Consider the following 20,141-nt stretch of genomic DNA (forward strand, 5'->3'; position numbering starts at 1 on the left):
TGTGGTTATTATGAGAAGTTTTGCCTTTTTGTCACAAAGATCTTTCCGTTCCATAGAGCCCCCCCGGGCCCTCATTAAAGTGGAAGTGCTCTGGGAATTGAGGCAGGTTCTTCAAACAGCCACAGAAGAAGGGTATCTTAATGGTGGTCGCCCATCTGGGGAGTGAGTGAAATCCTGGCCCAGCCGGTTTGAAACATTTTTGCTCTAAGATTCGGGCTCCCACTCGCTCATGCGCGTGTGCTGCAGACCAGAGGCCCGGGCCATCCACAGGGATGTCCTCCTCTGCCCGCGGTCCCCGAAGTGGCGAGGAGCCTCCTGGACCGTGTCGAGGTTCCCTCCCTCGGTTCCGAACGACACGCTAAGTGTCATCCGAGGTTTCCAGATGGACACTATCTCTGCCTTTTGCCCGAGGAAATTGTGGCCCAGATCTCTCCTCCTGCTCCAGGGAGGCACGAGGCCCAGCCTAGGTCTGAAATGAAAGGTGTCAGTCCTCCATAGCAGTTCCTTTTAAAAAAACAAACGAAAGACCTGCGAGAAGACTGTCTCTAATCCTGAAACACTGACTGTCCTGTGTCTAAGCCAGCCTTCTGCTTCCGACGACAGTTTAACCTGCACTGGTCTCCCGGGGAGCCAGCCCCTCTCTGCAGGCTGTGCTGGTTGAGCCCACAGCTAAACCAGTGACAGTTTCCCAGAGAAAAGGAAACTCAAAATAGCTTCTCAGCCAGTATCTGAATCTCTGCCAAGTCCATTTTTTTTTCCCTCGACTTCACTTTATCGTATTTTTTTAAGTCGGGATTATGGAGATGTCATTTGCGTGCAGCGAAGTTCATCTGCCGTAGGTGCAGAGTACTGGGAATTTTATGTGGTTGTGTAACCTCCACCACAATCAAGGCGTAGAACATTTCCATCGCCCCAAAACGTCCCCTCGTGCCCCTGTGTGGTCCATGCCTGGCCCGTGGCCAACCTCACCACCTCTGGCGACCACTGTTGGGATTTCTCTCCCTATAGCTTTGCCCTTTCCAGAATTCCTGTAGAATGTGGCCTTTGAGTCTGGCCACAGGTGTCCTTGAAAGAGGAACAAGGAGAAAGGAAAGAAAACCTGCATCGTCCCCCTGAGGTCACCAGCCTTTGTCTCAGCACAGAGGCCGCAGGTCCCCGGTTAACACTGAGCTCCTGTCCTCTCCAGTACCTGCTCTCTCCAGAGACGGTAGAAGCGCTCCGGAAGCCCACCTTTGACGTCTGGCTTTGGGAGCCCAATGAGGTGAGTGAGGGACCTCCCCTCAGACCCCAGCATCATGGGGACCTGACCTGGAGTACCCCCATGCCTCCTCCTCTTCGGCTTTCTCCTCTCTGTTCTTTGTATTTCAAGAGGGAGATTTCCCTGTCCTTTTTTTTCCCCCCAAAACCCCCTAGTACATAGTTGTATATTCTAGTTGTAGGTCCTTCTAGCTGTGCTGTGTGGGATGCTGCCTCAGCGTGGCCTGATGAGCAGTACCATGTCCGCGCCCAGGATCCCAAGTGGCGAAACCCTGGGCCGCCAAAGCAGAGTGTGCAAACTTACCCACTCGGCCGTGGGGCTGGACCCTCTCTGTTCTTTTTTAACTTGATTCTCCAGGTTTTAATTCACACTGACCCTTGGTAGGCTCAGGAAGGCCCTGAAGACAGAAGTCGGGAAGGGGTGTCAGAGCGGAGGAGCAGGCGGTAAGGTGCAGGGGCGCCAGCCCTCCAGGGAGCACCCTCCACGGGGCACCGTTGCGAGTCCCCAGGGCCATCTGCCAATCCTGCAAACGCCCTCGGCTCCCGCTGTTGTGCCCCCCGAGGAGCAAAGCCCCCAGAGGTGGACCCCACACTGTGGAGGAATATTTCAAGAAAGGGGCTTAACTGCTTAGTTCTGCTGGGAGCGGGTCGTCGGCACAGGCGGCCACGCGGCAGCCGGATAAGTGGAAGTGCAGGAGTGGGGGGACTGAGTCACTTTTGGCAGCAAGATATTGCTTTGAAATTTCCCTTTTGCTTTGAAAACACAAAAATGGAGAATTTTTCTTGTTAGTCTGGTTACCCAGTAATATCAATTCTCCCCTCTGTCTGAACCTGAAGGAAACAAAAAGTCCCTCCTCGTGGGCATCAGGCCCCCAAAATCTGCAGACTCTGCAACTTTTCAGTAACACAGAAATGCAGAAAGGCTGCCCCGGGTCAGCTCGTGCTTCGACAAGATCAGCCGCAGAGACATCTCTGCAGATCCCCGGAAGGTAGGGACCCTGTTCCCTGAGCATTCACCGTCACGGTCGCCAGGGCCTAGGACGCTGGCATCTCCTAAGTGAACCACTGTCATTCGCGTGGCTCCCAGCATAAGAAAAGCCTCAGCAACACCGGCCAGGATAGCGCAGATCCCGCCTCCACTGCACCCCGGTTCACTCTGAGAAGAGCCGCGTGCCAGCCTGTGTCTGAGGGGTTGTTCTGTAGCAGATGGGACCAGATGCCACGTGCACTCCAGCACATCCAGCCAGCAAGTGGCATGCAGGACGAGGAGCGTGGAAATTTAAGGAGGAGGAGGCGTTTGAAGTGTGCGGCCCTCACCTGCTGGGTCAGTGCATAATCAGAAACGAACCGGGAGTGTGGGAGACGGCATGGCCAGGAGACCTTCCCAGAGAAGCATTGGGACCTCTGGTCTCAACGGCACCCACTCAGCATGGGCCATGGGCTGGCCTGTCCACGGGCAGTAGACACAACAGCCTGGTTTAGAAAGCGTGGATTCCTGCTTCCAGCAGCTGGACAAGCACGGCTCCTGGAGCACATCTAGAAAATTCATGCTCCCCAAAGTCGTTTTGACTTCAGCCCACAGGGAGTAAGAGCAAAGCCCAGAGCCCCTGATGGCAAAGCCGCTTGGTGGAAACAGATGCTCGCTGCCATTCCTGCCTCCTCTGAGCACAGGGCTGCTTGTGGCCAGAGAGGGAATGCTGCCTTTACACATCCACGATGGGAAGGCCACCTCTCCATCCTCTGACACACAGGGCATGTGTACAGCTGCCGACAGCACCAGGGGTGCTGGGACCAGGGTGAAAGGAGCGAGGCAGCTCCCTACAGGTGGCCTTGGCCTCTGTGTGGGTATCTTCCGGCCGGAGCATCTGCAGCACATCTCACCAGCACCCGGGGCAACTGGTGAGGGGTTCTGGTGCTTCCAAAAAGTATCAAGCTGCCTGCAGGGGCAAACCAGAGATGCTCAGAGGCAGGGGCCCTGGCCTCGGACACGTCTGAGGATGCCATGCATTTTGGACTGTGGGCAACAAGGATAAGCAACCAAAGGGACACACTTGAAAACTTCAGCAGCCCACCCAGCCCCCCAAAACTGCATCTGGCTGCCCACCAAGTGGCTTGTGCCCCAAGAACATCAGGGCCCCCGGTGGTGGTGGTGCACCACCGTCCGTTCAAGCAGGGGTGATGCTATATCCAGCATCACCCAGGGGCCCGGCCCCGCATCCTCCCCATCACTGAGCAAATGGAGGAAGTGACTTCACGCTGCTTTTGTTTCTCGCTCTCTGCCCTGCCAGAGCTTTCCCAGGGCTGCGCAAAAGCCAGCGTGGCCGCCTCCACCGAGCGCCAGGCTCAAGGCTACGGGGCCTCCCACGTCGTCACGAGTCCTCCCCGCTCACCATCATCCAGCCTCCGGGGCTGCCAGCGGGGCACAGATGCACAGACACATTGCTCTTGCTCCAGAGCCCCACGTATGCCACATAAGTGGCACCAGATGGTTTTGTCTGCCAATCGTCTTTGCCTCTTGACTTCGATTTCACAGCAAACATTTGAGCTCGTTGTCAGAGTTGCCTTGATCGGCACAGGGGCTGGTGGGGCGGGGAGTAAGGGATGTTGGAGCTGCAGCCCTCTGGTCCTGAGGACCAGCATGGGGATGGTGAGGGGACCAGCAGCCCTGGAAAGTGAGGCCCCTGGCTGCTGGCAAAGCCGGGGTGATGCGGGCAGCAGCTGGCTAGCAGCCTGGATGTCAGCCCTCCTGTCCTCCCACTCAGGCCCTGGACTCCCACCAGTCTGTAAGGGCCGTCATTTTGAAACCCTGGCACCCTGCACGTGATCCAGTGTACGTCTGTACTATCCCTTCAAGGAAGATGCGTCTTTGTTAGCTTCCAGGACATTCCACCTGTGACATCCCAACGCCCACATGGGGCCTGCACGCAGGGTCATTTCCAGTTTTCAAAATGGATTCTCACGATGCCACAGAAGTGTCTGCTCCCGAAGGTGTTCCTTTCACAGCTGTCTGAGCACGCTTTAGTTACAGGACTGCAGAAATTCACCCAACTCGCAGAGCTTGCTGTTCTCGGATATTACGTAACAAGCTAAGATGGATTTTCAGTGGCGGGCCCTGTGTTAGTGTCCTGGGGCTGCCGTAACGGAGGCACAGACTTGGGGCTTACACAAGGGAAACATGTTTTCTCCCCTTTCTGGAGGCCGTCTGGGATTGGGGCCCACCCTAGTCAGCTCACTTAACCTTACTTACCTCCTCAAAGGCCCTTTCTCCAAACACAGTCACATGGGTGTCGGGGCTTCAGCACACTGATCTGGGGAGCACCGTTCCCTCTATAACATGCCCTTCTGGTTAGAGAAGGTCACGCAGTGCGGGGCCCCAGCGGGGACAGCCGTGCCTGTGCAGGCACCGGGCAGCTGGCAGATGTGAGGATGACAGAGGCAGGGCCCCAGTGTGCGGCCCCAGGCAGAGAAGCGCTGGCTGGTGTCATGCCCCGAGCCCCCAGGGAATGTCTAAAATGTCCCTCCATCCAGAAAGCAAAGCCCACTCTGTCAAACTCCCTCTTTGAAAGTCATTGAATCTTTCTTCCCCAGCTTTGCTAGCTCCACAGTTCTGAGCTGTATTTAAATAGATAGCAACAATGACCATAAATCCTCTTTGGGACTGAAAACAAAATCTGTTTCGACTTGAGTGGGGATTTCTGTAGAAGACGGCTCAGTAAATTAAAGGGTGGGAGCAAACCTTCAGACACCACAATTAACACATTAAAAAGTGTGTGTGGTCCCAGCGGGCCCCAGAGGGGCATGAGGAAGCGTATTCGGGATGTACGTCATCGCGCTCCTTCATCCTGCAGGCTCAGGCAAGTCCAGGGCCTTCCTGTCTGTGAAGGCCCCGTTCCCAGGTCTGCGTCAGGCGTAACTGTGTCCCGGAGCCTCGGACTGTGCTGTCCATCCACTGAGATTGTTTCCCGTGTGTAGAAATGAACAGTCATTTCTGCTGTGGTCACCTGGGAAGAGGATGCCCCCTCTCATCCGGCCACTGTCCCTTCTCGTATGGAATTCTGAACACCGGCTGCTGTTTCAAACCCCCTCATCCCTTCTGGGCGATCCTGAAGCCCCCAGTTGACAGGCTTCACTCTCGGGTTCCCCAGGAGGCAGGGGCTCACCTCTGGGAACAAGCTTGGAGCCTGGAGAAGCCGCCCGGCTTGCCCTGTGGGAACCCCCAGCACTACGGAGGGCCAGGCTGACCCCTCATGCTGACCACCCTTCTGCTCCTGCGTCTGCAGATGCTGAGCTGCTTGGAGCACATGTACCATGACCTCGGCCTAGTCAGAGATTTCAGCATCAACCCCGTCACGCTCAGGAGGTGGCTGGTAAGTAGCAGCCGCTCCCTCCCTCCTGGACAAGTTTCCTGGAGTTACACAGCAATGGACCGTGGCGCCTCCCTGATGGCACTGGGCTTCCTCCAGTTGGAGGCGGCATCCCCATGAGGCAATGCAAGGACATTCGGCCAAGCTCTTGTCGGTCCTTCCAGCAAACAACACGCTTTGCCCCTAAGCTCCTGCTCTGGTGAGCTTCTCGCAGTAAGAACCAGGGAGGGACAAGTGAAGCAGTGCGTTCTAGAGCAACAATGTGTGTGAGCGAGTGTGTGCACATGTGTGTGTAAGTGTATGTGTATGGTTGTGCGTGTGCAAGTGTATGCATATGTGCCCACGCGGGTAAGTGTTGCAAGTGTGTGAGCATGTGCATATATGTGTGAGTGTGAATGTGTGAGCATGTGTTTATGCGTGTTATATGTGAGTGTGAGAGAGTGAGTGTGCATTTGTATATGTGCACTTGTGAGTGTGTATGATTATGTGTAGGCATGTGGGGAGGGTGTGTGTGTGTGTGTGACTATTTAGCAGCAGATCTTTTCTCTTTAAATAAAATATTGCTCAGAACCAAACAGTAAGAGCCTGTTCAAGGTGTGATGGTGACTGGGGACCCAGAGCTTGTCACGTAACCCCCAGCCATCCCCCAGCCTCACATCCCGTGTGGCTCCCCGGGGGACACCCCAGTCCATGAGGTCATGGGAAAAGCCCAGGGGATGTCTGTCCCCACACCTGCCCTCCGTGTGGCCCGTGGGATGTCCTCACCCCCCCGCGCCATCTCATCCCTACCCTCAGTAAGGGACGCCGTTGGCCTCTGGTGCAGATGAGGATTAGGGCTGGAGCATGGAAACAGCTAGAGGCCAGTGGGCTACGGGGTGGCTGGAGAGGAGGGCGGCAGTGGGGAACCTCTCATCTCCCGCAGCTCTGCGTGCACGACAACTACAGGAACAACCCCTTCCACAACTTTCGGCATTGCTTCTGCGTGGCCCAGATGATGTACAGCATGATCTGGCTCTGCAGTCTCCAGGTGGGTCCTGGGGGGGCTCCTTCGGGGTTGCAGCACCTCCGCTCAGGGATGCGGCCCCCACCCCCATCAATGAGCAGGTACGCCCAGCGCTCCTCACCCGGCCCCGGAAAGTGGGAGGTCCTCGCTCCCAGGCCAGCTGCTGGAGGGGCTTCATCCTGCCCACATCACCATCCTGGCCCCCTCCTCACCCCATCCCACCCTCTCTCTAATCCAGGAGAAGTTTTCCCAAATGGATATCTTGATCCTAATGACAGCAGCCATCTGCCACGACTTGGACCATCCGGGGTACAACAACACGTACGTACACGATTTGCTTTCCTTTTAAAGGGCTCTCTGGTTCCCCTCCACACTCAGGCCAGTTCCAAGCTGGAGCTGCTAGCGAAGGCCTCCTGGGCCCCAGCTCCACCTCGGTGGGACACAGCTCCCGCTTTGGGGCTTTGTCCAGGGCCTTGGGCCTCCCTGGAGCAGGACCCTGCAAGGTTAGCACACCCTGAGGGGCTGCCACACCCTTCTGGGGCCTGGCTTCAGGCTCTGTGTCTACAGGAGCTGAGCCAGGGCAGAACCAGAACATCCCTGCCCCCGAGGCAGGCAGTGAAGCCAGCCCGTGGATGGGGGTGGCAGGCAACCCCCGACCCCGTTCTCTGGATCTCACTCCACCCACGGGCAGCCTCCCTAGCTTGTTACCAGCAGGAGCAAGGCAGAGGGAAGGGCTAGAACTGAGCGACAGAAGGGGTGCAGGTGAGCAGGAGGCTGGGAGGGGACCGCGGCAGGCCGTGGGGGCCAGGAGGCCGGGCCACGCTTTGCTGGAACATTGGCCACTCCCGCCTCTGGGGACTGGGGGTGAAGGCACAGAGTTCCACACCACACAACGGCTGAAGTCCTGGCGTCCTGGCCTTGTGGCATTGGTTTGCGTTTATAGTGACGCGTCGGTTCTTTCTATTGAATTTGTATATTTGTACATCGAATTTTATTGTATGCGTGGTGACATCAAATATGCCCGAGAACCTTGCCATCATTTGTCAGGACCGGAACGGCTTCCACGGTGTGGAAGTCCATGCTCTTCAGAGCAGGCCGTCACCAGGGGCGTTCATTCCATTTCACCCTCATGATGGTGGGCAACATGCGGGTCAGCAGAGGGGCCCTAATCACAGCTTCTGACGTGAAAATACATCCTGATTCTTCTCCCAATTGTCTGCCTTTTGCACATACTGAAAATTTTTGCAAGGTGCCTTAACAGAAGAGCTGAGTGCCTTCAGGGCACTGTGCTGGGGGAAGTTGAGGTTTATCCGTGGGGTCTATCTCGTAGGACTGTAAGACCTTGGGAGTCTCTATTAAAGGGGCAGCAGAGAGTCAGGAGAGCCTGGAGAAGTGAGCTCCTGGCACGGGCAAGTGCCGTTGTCTCCCCCATCCCGGCATGCTTGCCTCCAGCTGCTGCGGTCACCGCTCACCTGCAAACTTTGGTGGTGTTGCCCTGATTGGCAGGTGCCCCTGAGTTTGGGCCTGAGGCCGCCTCTGCTCTCTCCTCCCATTCCAGCTACCAGATCAACGCCCGCACAGAGTTGGCCGTGCGCTACAATGACATCTCGCCCCTGGAGAACCACCACTGTGCCGTGGCCTTCCAGATCCTGGCCCAGCCCGCGTGCAACATCTTCTCCAACGTGCAGCCAGACGGGTTCAAGCAGATCAGACAGGTGTGCGGGGTGAGGGCGCTCCGACTGCAGGGTGGGGACATCTGCGGGGAGACAGTGAGCATGACCACAGAGCAGACCCCTGTCTCCAGTGGCTGAGGCTCCCAGAAGCTCCCGGTCACAGCAGTGTCCACCGGGGATCCTGGGGAACCAGCCCTCCTTCACACCCCTCCGAGGCCCAATGGTGCCCCAAGAAAGGTGCCCGCCCTTGGTGCATGCCTGGGATTCCACTGACCAGCACTTCACATCCGCTGTTTAACTCAACCCTTTGAGATAAGTCCCTTCTCATCTCCCAGCCCAGGAGAGCAAGGCTTCCAGAGGTCAGGCAAGTTGTCCAGGGCAGCACAGTGAGGCCCTGGACAGACACAGGTCCAACCCAGCAAAGCCCTAACCACTGTCCCCTAACCCCCCGCTGTGGTCCCCTGCAATCCGTGACCCGGTCAGCCCACTGCCCACTTCAGCTAAGAGACCTTTCTGCTCGGGGCATCTTGGAAGGAGGGAGACAGTGGCCATTTGTCCAGAGGCAAACACTTACAACCCTCCCAGAATAATGCCCCAACTCTCCCAGAATAATGCCCCTCCACACAGGAGTCCCGCCCACACAGCCCTGTGCTCCACCCTCCCACAGTCAGGGAGGGAAGATCTCGAGGAGTGCAGGGGGTCGAGTGGTAGCCCCTGTCCTGCCAAAAAAAAGCTGTATTCGCCTCCTGACCCCCAGAACCTGTGAATGTGCCCTTATTCAGAATGTCGAGCAAATAATCCATAACCAATCTGTCAATCAAAATTGGGGTGAGTTTATTAGGAGCCAGGTCTGAGGACTAGCCGCAGGCCTGGAAGGAAGGGCATCAAAGAAGTGGGGTGCACAGAGCGGTTATACACCGACTTGGAACAAAGAGCATCCATCACATGACAGGAATGTCCCTTTGACAGTAGTCACGAGATTGCTTTGTTGGCACAACAGATTGGCTGTCAGCAGGTCGGTGGTCACAGGTAAGCATGGCAATCAGTTCCTAGCCTAGGGAGAGATGCTTATCCTTAAGGAGATGCCAATGTGGGGGAAGTTGCACCTTTATCTTGAGGCCATTTGTCCTTGTCTTTGGGACACAGCAAATGCTTAAAGCAGATACACAATCCATGCTCAATGGCCGTGTCAGGTCCTTTTGGAAAAACAAAGTCAGGCCGAACTAGGTTTACACCCAATGGCTTCCTCCTATACTCCAGCACATCCTCTTGCTTGCCATTTGTTTATCAGGAAACGGAGTCTTTGCAGGTGCGATTAAGTTAGGATCTCTAGATAAGCTTAGCCTCCATTGCCCAGGCAGGCCCTAAATCCAACGACAGGTGTCCCTTAAGAGACAGAGGAGGAGACACAGACACGGAGGAGCCATGTGGTGATGGAGGCAGAGACGGAGTGATGTGGACACAGCCAAGGAGCGCCCGGGACCTCCAGAAGCTGGGAAAGGCAAGGGATGGATGTCCCCTGGCACCTTTGGAGGCAGCCCGGCCCTGCAGTGCTGTGACTGCAGACTCCTGGTCTTCAGAACTTGAGCGAATGCCTTCCTGCTGTTCTCCGTCCCCCAGCATGTGGCACCATGTGCGGCAGCCTCGGGACACCAATGGCGGGAGCCATCGTCGGGTCTGAGAGCCACGTCCTGCCGTTGCATGGAGGGAACCTCATCCATTCCATGTCTCAGTGGCCTTGCTTCAAGACGCACCTGATAAAGACTCAGGACTCCAGTGCTGGGAAAGCCCTCGCCCCCTCCTGGAGAACTGATAAGCTTCACTTTATCAGAGAACGACAGCCTTGGAAGCCATTGTTTCATAAACCATTGTCTCCCCGTCCACGCTTCCAGGAAGTTCGGAGCTAAACACAGCACTTAATTACAGTCCTTACTGAATCACCTTTCTGGGTACAATGAGCCCCCTTTATCTGAAGGCTCTCTGGCCTCTCTCCCGTGTGTACAGAACCAGCCAGCAAGCGTGTACCGTGGGTTATAAACCACAGTGACTCTTTCTCTGATGTCAGCAAAGAGACAGATCGTGAAGGGAGGGGCTGCATTTGCCCCTGCCCCGTGGCTGCCCAGGGAGGAGCTCCTCCTGGAGTACCACCCAGAGAACCACAGTGGCTGAACGCCCCTACATGCCTGTGGCTCTGGCGGAGACCCCACAGGGGAGAAGGGCCCCTGCCTGGTAGAGCGGCTGCCCGTGGAGGGGTCTTCCTCACGCCATCCACCCTGGGGACACACAGGGTTTTCCTGCCTTATTGGACAACTTTTATTGGACAACTGCCAACAAAAGCAATTGTCCCAATTTTTTATTATATTTTGTCATTGAATGTTTGGAGGGACAACTCCTCATGAGAATAGATCCTTCACTACTAACACAATTAAATCTTTACAGAGAAATTGCACAATTCAAAATGCTAGGGATGTTTTCCCTCCCCCAAAATACATTTGAGGTGATCTGTATTGACTGATCTGAGTCCTGTGTTTGAGGCTATGTCTTTATTTTCTCGGAAAAGTAGAACACCGTACCCAGCACAGAGGTATATTCTGTAAATGTTTGTGGGATGGATGGACGGGTGGATGGATGGATGGATATGGATGGTTGGATGGATGGATGGATGGTGGGTGGATGGATGGATGGGTGGATGGTGGATGGTGGATGGATGGATGAGTAGATGGTTGGATGGATAGATGGATGATGGATGGGTGGATGGATATGGATGGATGGATAGTGGATGGATGGATACGTAGATGGATGGATGGATGGATGGATGGTGGATGGATGGATGAGTAGATGGTTGGATGGATGGTGGATGGATGGATGGTGGATGGATGGATGAGTAGATGGTTGGATGGATGGTGGATGGATGGATGGATGGATGGTGGATGGATGGATGAGTGGATGGATGGATGGGGGATGGGTGGATGGATGGATGAGTGGACAGGTGGGTGGATGAGTAGATGGATAAATTGATGGGTGGATGAGTGGACTGATAGATCATCATGGCTTCGAATTATGTTACTTCTCCTAAACCAATATTTGGTTAACAAGGTAATAAAATATTTATACTAAAAAACTTATTGCATCCTCATTTTCACATTTGTGAATAGAAGAAGGCTATTCAATATAATCTGACTCTGCTCATTCCCAAGCAATATAAGCACGTATAATCACATGCAGAAAGATAAGAGGAAAAAATTACCCTTGGAAAATCTGTTCTTGACCTCCAACAACAAGATCTGGAAGGAACAAACCATGTGTGTAGATTACTGAGTCGAGGGGAAGCCTTTGTCCTTGGCTGAAACCTGCTAGACCCCACAGGAACACACAGGCTAAGCCCGCCATCATCCTGGCAGGACCCACTGTGCGAGGGGCCACCTGGGCTGAACCCCCAGCCTTCCGCTCACCCACTGCAGCCTGGGCGAGTCCCTTGGCCTCCTGAGGGCTCAGCGCCCTTATCTTAAAGGTCAGGACAGTGATCCTTAGAGACACACGCAGAGCTGGCGTGAGGACCGAATGACAGCATGTGCGAGGGCTCGTCCGGGATGGGCGCCCGCGGAGGGATTGTAAGGTTGTGCGCAGCGCTAACGCTTTGCCCTCTCACTTTTCAGGGAATGATCACGTTGATCTTGGCCACCGACATGGCAAGGCACGCAGAAATCATGGATTCTTTCAAAGAAAAAATGGAGAATTTTGACTACAGCAACGAGGAACACATGACTCTTGTAAGGAGGCTCGGTGACCTCTCTGGGGGGCTGGTGCATGAGTCCCGCCCTCCAGCTCAGCCTGGAAGCCGAGATACCAGAATTCTTACCCTTGCCCTGGAGGGAGGTGTCACTCAAGCTGGTTTTCAAAGTCACACCTCCTACCCGGGGGAGCCCCCCAGAGGGCCCCTCTCCTGCTTAGGAGCATCGTTTCCCATCCCTCCAGTTTCCCATCCCTCCATCTCGTTCTGGTTTGGAGGTGATAAGTGGCGAAGGCCATTCTTCTTGCTCTGGTTTCCTGAGAATCAAGTTGCCTCTCCCAGGAAGGTGTGGCCCACAAGACACTGAATACCAGCCTCTGTCTAGAGATGGAAGAGGCATGAGTAGACGGTAACCCCATTGGATGCCTTTTTTTTTGAGGAAGATTAGCTCTGAGCTACCAATCCTCCTCTTTTTTTTTTTTTGCTGAGGAAGATTGACCCTGAGCTAACATCCATGCCCATCTTCCTCCATTTTGTATGTGGGACACCTGCCACAGCATGGCTTGATAAGCAGTACGTAGGTCCGCGCCCAGGATCAAAACTGGCTAACCCCTGAGCCACCAAGCAGAGTACACGAACTTGACTGCTGTGTCATGGGGCTGGGCCCTGGATGTCTCTTTTCTCCCCCTGAAATGTGAGGAAAGGCCAGCTGAGATGGGGAGACGAGGCAGGAGGCCAGACAATGGGCCAGGCGGAAAGGAACCATCAGGCCTTTACTCACTCACTGCAGCTGAGCAAGCCAGGGGCAAAAGGGTGCCAGCTCCCCGTGTCCCATCCACCCGACCACCTGACGGTCGGGGGCTGGGAGAGGCAGAGGCTAAGGGCCAGGAGAGCACAGTCTGGGTCAAAGTGGAGGAAAGGGCCTCAGCCAAGGTCCCACGGGAGGCCGAATGCAGGTGTGTGTGAGCGAGCGCCCTGCTGTGGGGCCACATCTGGGGTCGGGTGGCCAGGAAGCCTGGCGGGAGGGGCCGGAGCAGGACCTGGAGGGACACACTCAGGCGTGGACAGTGGGAGAGGAGGCTTCTGCAGGACGGTGGCCTGAGTGGGGCCTGCATGCAGCAGGGAGCACACAGGCAGGCAGAGAGCCCGGCCAACGCAGGGCAGACACCGGCCTGGAGCAAGGCCGAAACCAGCGCCACCTTCAACAGTTGTGTATTTGCTGACTCCAGGCTGGAGGGGGCAGGCGGAATTGGAGTTCTGCCCAATGGCCGCCCATGGGGTCAGCAGCCAGGGCTGTGGCTCCCACTCCCTCCCGCCCCGGGGTTCAGGGGCAGGGGGTGCGCCCTAAGCTCTTATGTGAGGGTCCCCTTCGCCCTATATTCTAAACGTGCCACTTTGTCCCTCGGGGGTCCTAGTGCCCTCCACCTCAGGGGTCTTCATTCCCTTCGAGCCTCTGCCTCCTTACGATGCGTCTCTCTACTTTTTTGTGTATCCTCAACAATCAAGAGGATGTTTTCGGACTTTACAATGTATAGTTTGCGTTACAAAATGTCAGTGTGTTCAGAGAGCTTTTCTACTGTTCAGGCCCCTCCAAAAAACATTCTGATCCTTTGGGGGTGCAGTGGTGCCCCCGTTCTCCCCGGGTGAGGCTGAGGGGTCTAAATGCAGAATGCGAGGCACCCACTTCGGCATGAAAGGTCACGCCCTTGGAGGGAGGGAGCCCAGCTCCATCCGTCATCCCCCTCCACTCACCCCCACCCCGGCCGGCCAGCGTCACCGCCCTCGGCTCCTCCTGCCTGTGACAGCCAGCCTGACCCCAGCAGCAGCAGCGGCACGTGTTCTGTGTCCCGTGGCCTAATTCCTAACCTCTTCTTCCAGCTGAAGATGGTTTTGATCAAATGCTGTGACATCTCTAATGAGGTGCGTCCGATGGAAGTCGCGGAACCCTGGGCGGAATGCTTGCTGGAGGAATATTTTATGCAGGTGAGAGTGTCGCCCTGCCGTCCTGCCTCCTGCCCTCCTTTCAGCCCCTTTATCAGGGCTCACGGTTGACCGACGTGCCAAGGTGGCCTTGCCCATCAGGTAGCGGATGGTTTTGCCCGCCTCCAGGAAGCCTGCACAGCAGGCGCGCATCAAAAATGAAATAGGTTGTGATTTGAGATGTGAAAGACAGTGGCAACCCGGAAAAGCTAATGTTGCAAAACTGCCACCCACTGCCACTAATTGAGCTGCTCTGAGGGGCGGACGTGTCAGGCAGGCCGCCTGGACGTCCAGCAGGAAGAGCTGCAGAGCCAGGGGAAGCCCCGGGGGCAGGGGGGCCACGCAGGTCAGCCTACCTTGTGGCCGTGGGGAAGCTCTGAGACAGAAAACCAAGCCAGCCTAAGATGGAAAATGCTGGAAAGGACAGTAAGCCACTGAGTGCAACAGCTTGATGAAGCCCGGGAGAACACGGGGAGGTGTGGAGGGTTGTGTCTGTAAGCTGCTTCTGCTGCTGAGTGGCCCTGCGATGTGCTGACCAGCCTCTGCCTGTCCCCCACTCGGTCCTGGCAGCAGGCCCTGTGGGCCCAGCAAACGCGCTAGTTGGCACTTACGGTGTTGTCATCTCTCCTCGTTACTGATGTAGGTCCTGCAGAGCCGGGGCTGGGGGGTCGCTGGCTCGTTCTCCTCTTCCTCTGAAAACAGCGATCTGTAGCGCTCTCCAGATCCCCCGGGCCCTTCTTTCTCTGACATTCTGCCTCCTGCATCCTCCACAGAGTGACCGCGAGAAGTCGGAAGGCCTCCCCGTGGCCCCTTTCATGGACCGGGACAAAGTGACCAAGGCCACCGCCCAAATTGGGTTCATCAGGTTTGTCCTGATCCCGATGTTTGAAACGGTGACCAAGGTGAGTGACCGTGACCAGACGCTGGATGACCGGACAGAGAAATACACATGTGTGCACACCCATGTATACACACGCACACACATGCACCACACACACTCATGTACACACACACCCGCACGCTATGTGCTGTGGCTCCTGTCCAATGCCTGTCCTGAAGCGCCCCCTCCACCTTAACACAAGCGCGTCCAAAATGACCTGGCCTCCTGCCCCCGCCAGGCAGTGACCCAGCAGCAGAGCCCCAGGGCCGCTCGGCTTCCCCTTTGTCAGCCCCTTGGCCAGCCTGCCGGCTCTCAGAGCCCCTCGCCACAGTGTCTCTCGGAGATACCCCCATGCCTCGCCCCCCCCAGGGCCCCAGCCAGGAGCCTGGGCAGCTCCTCTCATCTTCGCCTTCAGAAGAACCTCCTAACCTGTCCCCACCTCCACTCAGCACACGCCCATCTTCAGGAAGGAGACTGTCTGCGCCTCTCTCCTGAACCTTCCATGGCTCCCCGCTGCCCCGCCTCATTGCCCATGTCCCTGTTCCCCCTGGCACTCCTGTCTTGCAAGACAGCCCATACCTGCTAGTCCTTGCCTTCCTTCCACCCTCCACCTCTGAGTGCATCCTTCCGTCCCCTGGGGGTCCCCAGCCTCTGCCCCGTGCCATCCTGCCAACCTTCTAGAGCTACATCAGCACATCCTTCTTCAAACCCTAAAGCACTCTTACTTCCCTGGGAACTCGCCTTCCTGTACGTAGCAGCCCTTCCACCAACTGGGGAGCTTTCACCTCGGGCCAGCGGGTGCCCGGCCACCAGGGGTGCAGCGATGCGAGGATGGCCCGGCCCCGCCCCGCAGCAGGAGCAGGGATGTGACTGAGCGAGCGTCGAAAGCCTTACGCGGGGAGAGCTGTGTGCACAGGGTTCAGTGGCCGGGGTCACGCCTCCCTGGGGCTGGGGAGGGCCCCCAGGGGAGGCAGCGCCCTCTGAGCTGAGTCTCAAAGACATGACTGTCCAGCAGGTGGACACGGTGGGCTGAGAGCCGCAGGCCAGAGGGTGGAGCCGCTCGGCCAGGCTGGGGTGTGGGTGCGGGTGGAGACGGAGGGTGGGGCTGGCGTTTGGAGAGGGGCAACCGCAGCATGGACAGTCAGGGGCCACGGGAGGCAGAGGGAAGGGAGCACCTTCTGCCAGGTCCCACTGGAAAGCATCAGAGAGGAAACAGGGACCCTGGAAACGGAGGAGGCAGGTCTGGCCGCCGCGGTGGGAGGGGCTCCAGAACCTGGGTCGCCTCGATTCCGCTGCAGCCCGCCACCCACGAGGCTCCGGGAGTGCCCCTGGGATGGGGGCGGATTTCCCGTGCCATCCACGGAGACGCAGAGGACCTGCTGCCTGTTTTGTGCAAACGTTTTCTGTCGCCTTAAGAATGAGGGACCGTTTGGACGAATCCCCTTGTGTCTCTCCCAGCTCTTCCCCGTGGTCGAGGAACTCATGCTGCAGCCCCTTTGGGAATCCAGGGATCGCTACGAGGAGCTGAAGCAAATAGACGATGCCATGGAAGAGGTAAAACGTGCTCTTGGGGAAACGTGGTCTTCCGCACGCACCGCCCAACTGTCCTGGTCGTGAACAGGCTGAGCCAGCGCCCCTGCAGGTGGCCTCTCTGGACGGGAGCGCATCTCCATCCCACCGGACAGACAGGCCCAATGGAGATAGGGAGTCTGTACACTCAGGGAAACGGAAAATGCTTGGGACCAAGGGCGCCGATGCTCTGTGCTCCTTTGAGGGAGCGACATGGTACCCAGTGATTGTGCACGCCCCACATGTGATCAAGCGTGTCAGCAGCCTCCCAGCACCCCGGGTCCCCTCGGAGCAGCGCCCTGGCCCGTGTGGGTCCCTCACCTCCTCCTGGCCCTGGGGCCGACCTTGTTCAGTGGGGAGGGCGTTGGGAAGAAACACTCCCCCAGCACCGAAAGAGCCGCCTCCCAGTCCTAGCCTGAGGCCACGAGCTCGCCCATGTGGCAGCTCAGCCCCCCTGCGGAGTCAGGGCCACCTGCTCTGGCTTTAGGTTGCCATTGGGATTGGGACTGTTGTCAGGCAAGGGTCACGCTCACAGGCACAGAGCTGGTGTGGGAGCTTTTCACAGCCCCGTGAGCTGGCCTGGTCAAGTCAGGACCCCTTTGTGGCTGCAGCCAGTGTGAGCTCGTTGTCCAAGTGCCAGACAGTGGCCGTGCGGGGCGAGGCATCCAATAGCAGGGAAGGTTGTCCAGGCACGGAGCGGTGTCTGCAGAGCTCACGCCGGGTGTGTTCGGGCACACCAAGGCTGTGATGTCAGTCTCCATGGCACATTTGAGCCGATTTGCCATCAGGAAGCTCAGAAGCAGACAGTCACGCACTCCCCGTCTCCAGGAGCCTGATTCTTGCCTTCTCTGTACTCTGTCCCGATTACAGAAGAAGACAGGGATCCTAACATCTGGGGGCACCGAGAAGTCGAGAGAGAAAAGCAGAGACGCGACAAAGAGTGAAGGTAGGCTGTTCTGAATCGACCTCTCGCTGCATGCCGTGGTTCCCAGTAAATGGGGACCCAGTGGAAATCTGGGGAAGGAAGGAAATCCCAATGGCTGAAGAGTGTTAAATAAGTGAAACTTATTCCTTGCACGTAATAATTAGAATTAGACTCTGAAAGAAGGGGGACGTGCTTTAGTTGATAGAAAAAGATCAATAATTAGCCTATGCGCCACTTATAAAGAAAAGCACTTTTTAAATTTAAAATCTTTTCAAAAATGAAGTCTTCAAGCCTTTTCCCCTGCAGTTGTGGCTGTAGCCACTTCTTGTAGAAGGCCAGCCAGCCCATACTGAGAATCCACCACACACGTGTCTGAAGGTCATTCGGAGATTCTCGGTTTATAAAGCACCAGGGCACAGGGCACGAGAAACTGGGTTTGGTTTTTAAGAGGAGCGGTGACGGGCTCCGGCATCTGACAAACCCTGCTTTGAGAGTCGGAGCTTTGTAATTACAAGCTGAGCACCGTGCGCCCGTGTCTCAACCTCTCTGAGCCTCAGAGCCCTCATCTCTAAACTGGAAGTACTTAGACCATTACTGTTATTATTTCAGCAATTAGGGGAGCAGAGTGCTGGTGCAAATGTGCTCAGTGAACGCTGGCCCCTGATTTTTTGAATGGCTTGGAAGAAAACTGTTCTCTTTTGCCTAAACGCGTTCAACCATAATTCCAGTGGCCTCGCTTTTTAAACGCTGTCCGCATGTGATCCTGACGTTTGTGATATTGCCTGCACACTTTCAATCCCAACAGAAACAAACCGGCCATGCTTTTCCTTTCCCAAGCAGACCGTGCCTGAAGAAAGCAGGACCGTTGCAGCTGTTGCTCTGGACGGGCCGGCCATGCCGCGCGGGAGTCCTCCGGGCAGGGACAAGCGGCTTCTGAGCGCCTGACGTCACGAGGCCACGTTTTCTAAGAACCCGTTTTGTCCACTGATGCAAAAAGGGATTCACGATACTGTACAGAATTTTTATTTTTAAACTGTCTTTTAAATAATATATTCTTCTACAGAAATGGGTACTGTACTTTTTCTTTGGTTGAGTTATGTATCCCGGGGCTGCTTCTGATAAACCACGGGAACACTCCCCCCGCCCCGCTCCCACGCGGAGACGAAGGACCCTGTGCGCGTCCACACATGTCTCTTAGAGTGACTGCCCGGGCTGCTGCGATGCGTACCTCCGTGTAAATTCAGCATTAAATGTCAGACCGGTGCCAGGAGCACAGGTGTGTCCTGTGTTTCTGAGCAGCGAGGGGGACATCGGTGACATTGGTGCCAGTGCACGGGGACGTGTGGGACCCAAGGCAGCGCGGTCAGAAGAGAGAAGTCCACGCGGGTGTAAACGTACCACCAGGCTGGTGCCCATCACAGGGAGGTGGGAATTTAACGTTTAAACCAGCAGATAAAGAAAGGAGACGCGTTTACTCTGCACATGTGGGGGTGTCCGTCTCAGGGGAGGAAGCTGTCCTTTTCTTCCTGCCTTTGTGTTAGGGACAGGCACTGGGGACATCCTGGGTGGCACTGTGTCCACGAAGGGAGGCTGACCCCTGCTTGTTTGCGGTCGAGCTTGGAGAGGCACCCACCTGAGCTCCCGCTGGGACCCCCTGCACGGGATTAGACCCCAGAGTGCTTCCCGGGGCTGCAGTCTCCACGTCTGCCCCCGCAGGGACAACATAACCTCCGGAGAGCCCCGCTCAGGACTGCCCTTTAGCGCCGTCTCAGACTCCGAGCGCGCGGACGTTTCATCTGCGTCACTCAGGTTCCTGGGAGCATCTGTTCCCTTGCGGTGAATTCCAGAATATCACTTCCCATCTTTGCATAATTCATTTTTGGGCTGTGTACTCTTCCATCTCTTCTTGAGTCCAGCTCATCATGGACGGGGCCTTGGGCTCCACATCTCCTCTTGTTTCTGTTACTGTTTCTCATTTTAATCCTGCGGAAGCCAGTGCATGTGGCAGCTTCGGCTAAGACGCAGCCCAGCCCTAGCAGGTGTTCGGATGCTGATGCTCCTGGGCCTGCCGGGCCTCCAGCTCAAAGGGCTGTTCCCTGCTATCCCCTTGGGGAGCGAGGTCTTCGAACAGTACCTCCTGTCTGCTCAATCCGCTGAGTGCCCACCTCACCCGACCGCTCCCTTATCACACTGCATACAGTGCTCACTGAATGTGACACTCACACACACACGCACACACACACTTATACACATGTACACACAATCTCACATGCATGTGCATGCACCTGCACATACATAACATGCAATCACATGTATGTATGAGTGCACACTTGCACCTGTATGTTCACACATATACACATGTATCCACACACATGCACATATACACGCATGTCCACACACAAATACAAATATATGCACAATCTCGCACATGCATGTGTGTATACAGATGCACACACACGTACACAATCACACACACACATATGCACACTCCTCCGCTCCCTCCACTCCAGCACTGTTCCTCTGCATTGCTGGGTTTAGTTTATACCAAGTCCTGGAACAACGGAATCAACAAACAGGAGGAGACGGTAAGGAGAGCCCGTCCTGGCAGCGTCCAGGACAGCCCTGGTCCTTGCGTAGCCAAGTTCCATTAATGGGACCCTAGAAACTGGTACAAGAGCGGCAGGCTTCCTGCAAAATGCTTCCCCAAACCTGCTGCTTCAGAACTATTGACACACCATGGGACGATGAGGCCTGGCCTGA

The 20,141-nt window shown here is 56.1% G+C and overlaps 1 protein-coding gene across 8 annotated transcripts in view; it reads left to right on the forward strand.

Annotated features, from left to right (window-relative positions):
* Window positions 1-18,447, forward strand: part of PDE9A (phosphodiesterase 9A) — an 89,552-nt gene extending 71,105 nt beyond the window's left edge. For 4 of the 8 annotated variants that reach the window (XM_070252500.1, XM_023630231.2, XM_070252502.1 and 1 more), the window contains 11 exons: window positions 1,187-1,261; window positions 5,538-5,624; window positions 6,544-6,648; window positions 6,863-6,945; window positions 8,183-8,339; window positions 11,954-12,067; window positions 13,906-14,010; window positions 14,781-14,909; window positions 16,346-16,441; window positions 17,327-17,402; window positions 18,222-18,447. In XM_070252500.1, coding sequence (XP_070108601.1) covers window positions 1,187-1,261; window positions 5,538-5,624; window positions 6,544-6,648; window positions 6,863-6,945; window positions 8,183-8,339; window positions 11,954-12,067; window positions 13,906-14,010; window positions 14,781-14,909; window positions 16,346-16,441; window positions 17,327-17,402; window positions 18,222-18,232 — 1,038 coding nt within the window. In that variant the 3' untranslated portion in view covers window positions 18,233-18,447. Of the gene's footprint in view, window positions 1-1,186; window positions 1,262-5,537; window positions 5,625-6,543; window positions 6,649-6,862; window positions 6,946-8,182; window positions 8,340-11,953; window positions 12,068-13,905; window positions 14,011-14,780; window positions 14,910-16,345; window positions 16,442-17,326; window positions 17,403-18,218 lie in introns of all 8 variants that reach the window. The other 4 variants (XM_023630230.2, XM_070252499.1, XM_014736401.3 and 1 more) reach the window with 1 other exon arrangement.
* Window positions 18,448-20,141: the final 1,694 nt, after the last annotated feature.

The sequence above is a fragment of the Equus caballus genome, chromosome 26, assembly GCF_041296265.1.
Source record: "Equus caballus isolate H_3958 breed thoroughbred chromosome 26, TB-T2T, whole genome shotgun sequence".
In the NCBI taxonomy this organism is placed as follows: Eukaryota; Metazoa; Chordata; class Mammalia; order Perissodactyla; family Equidae; genus Equus; species Equus caballus.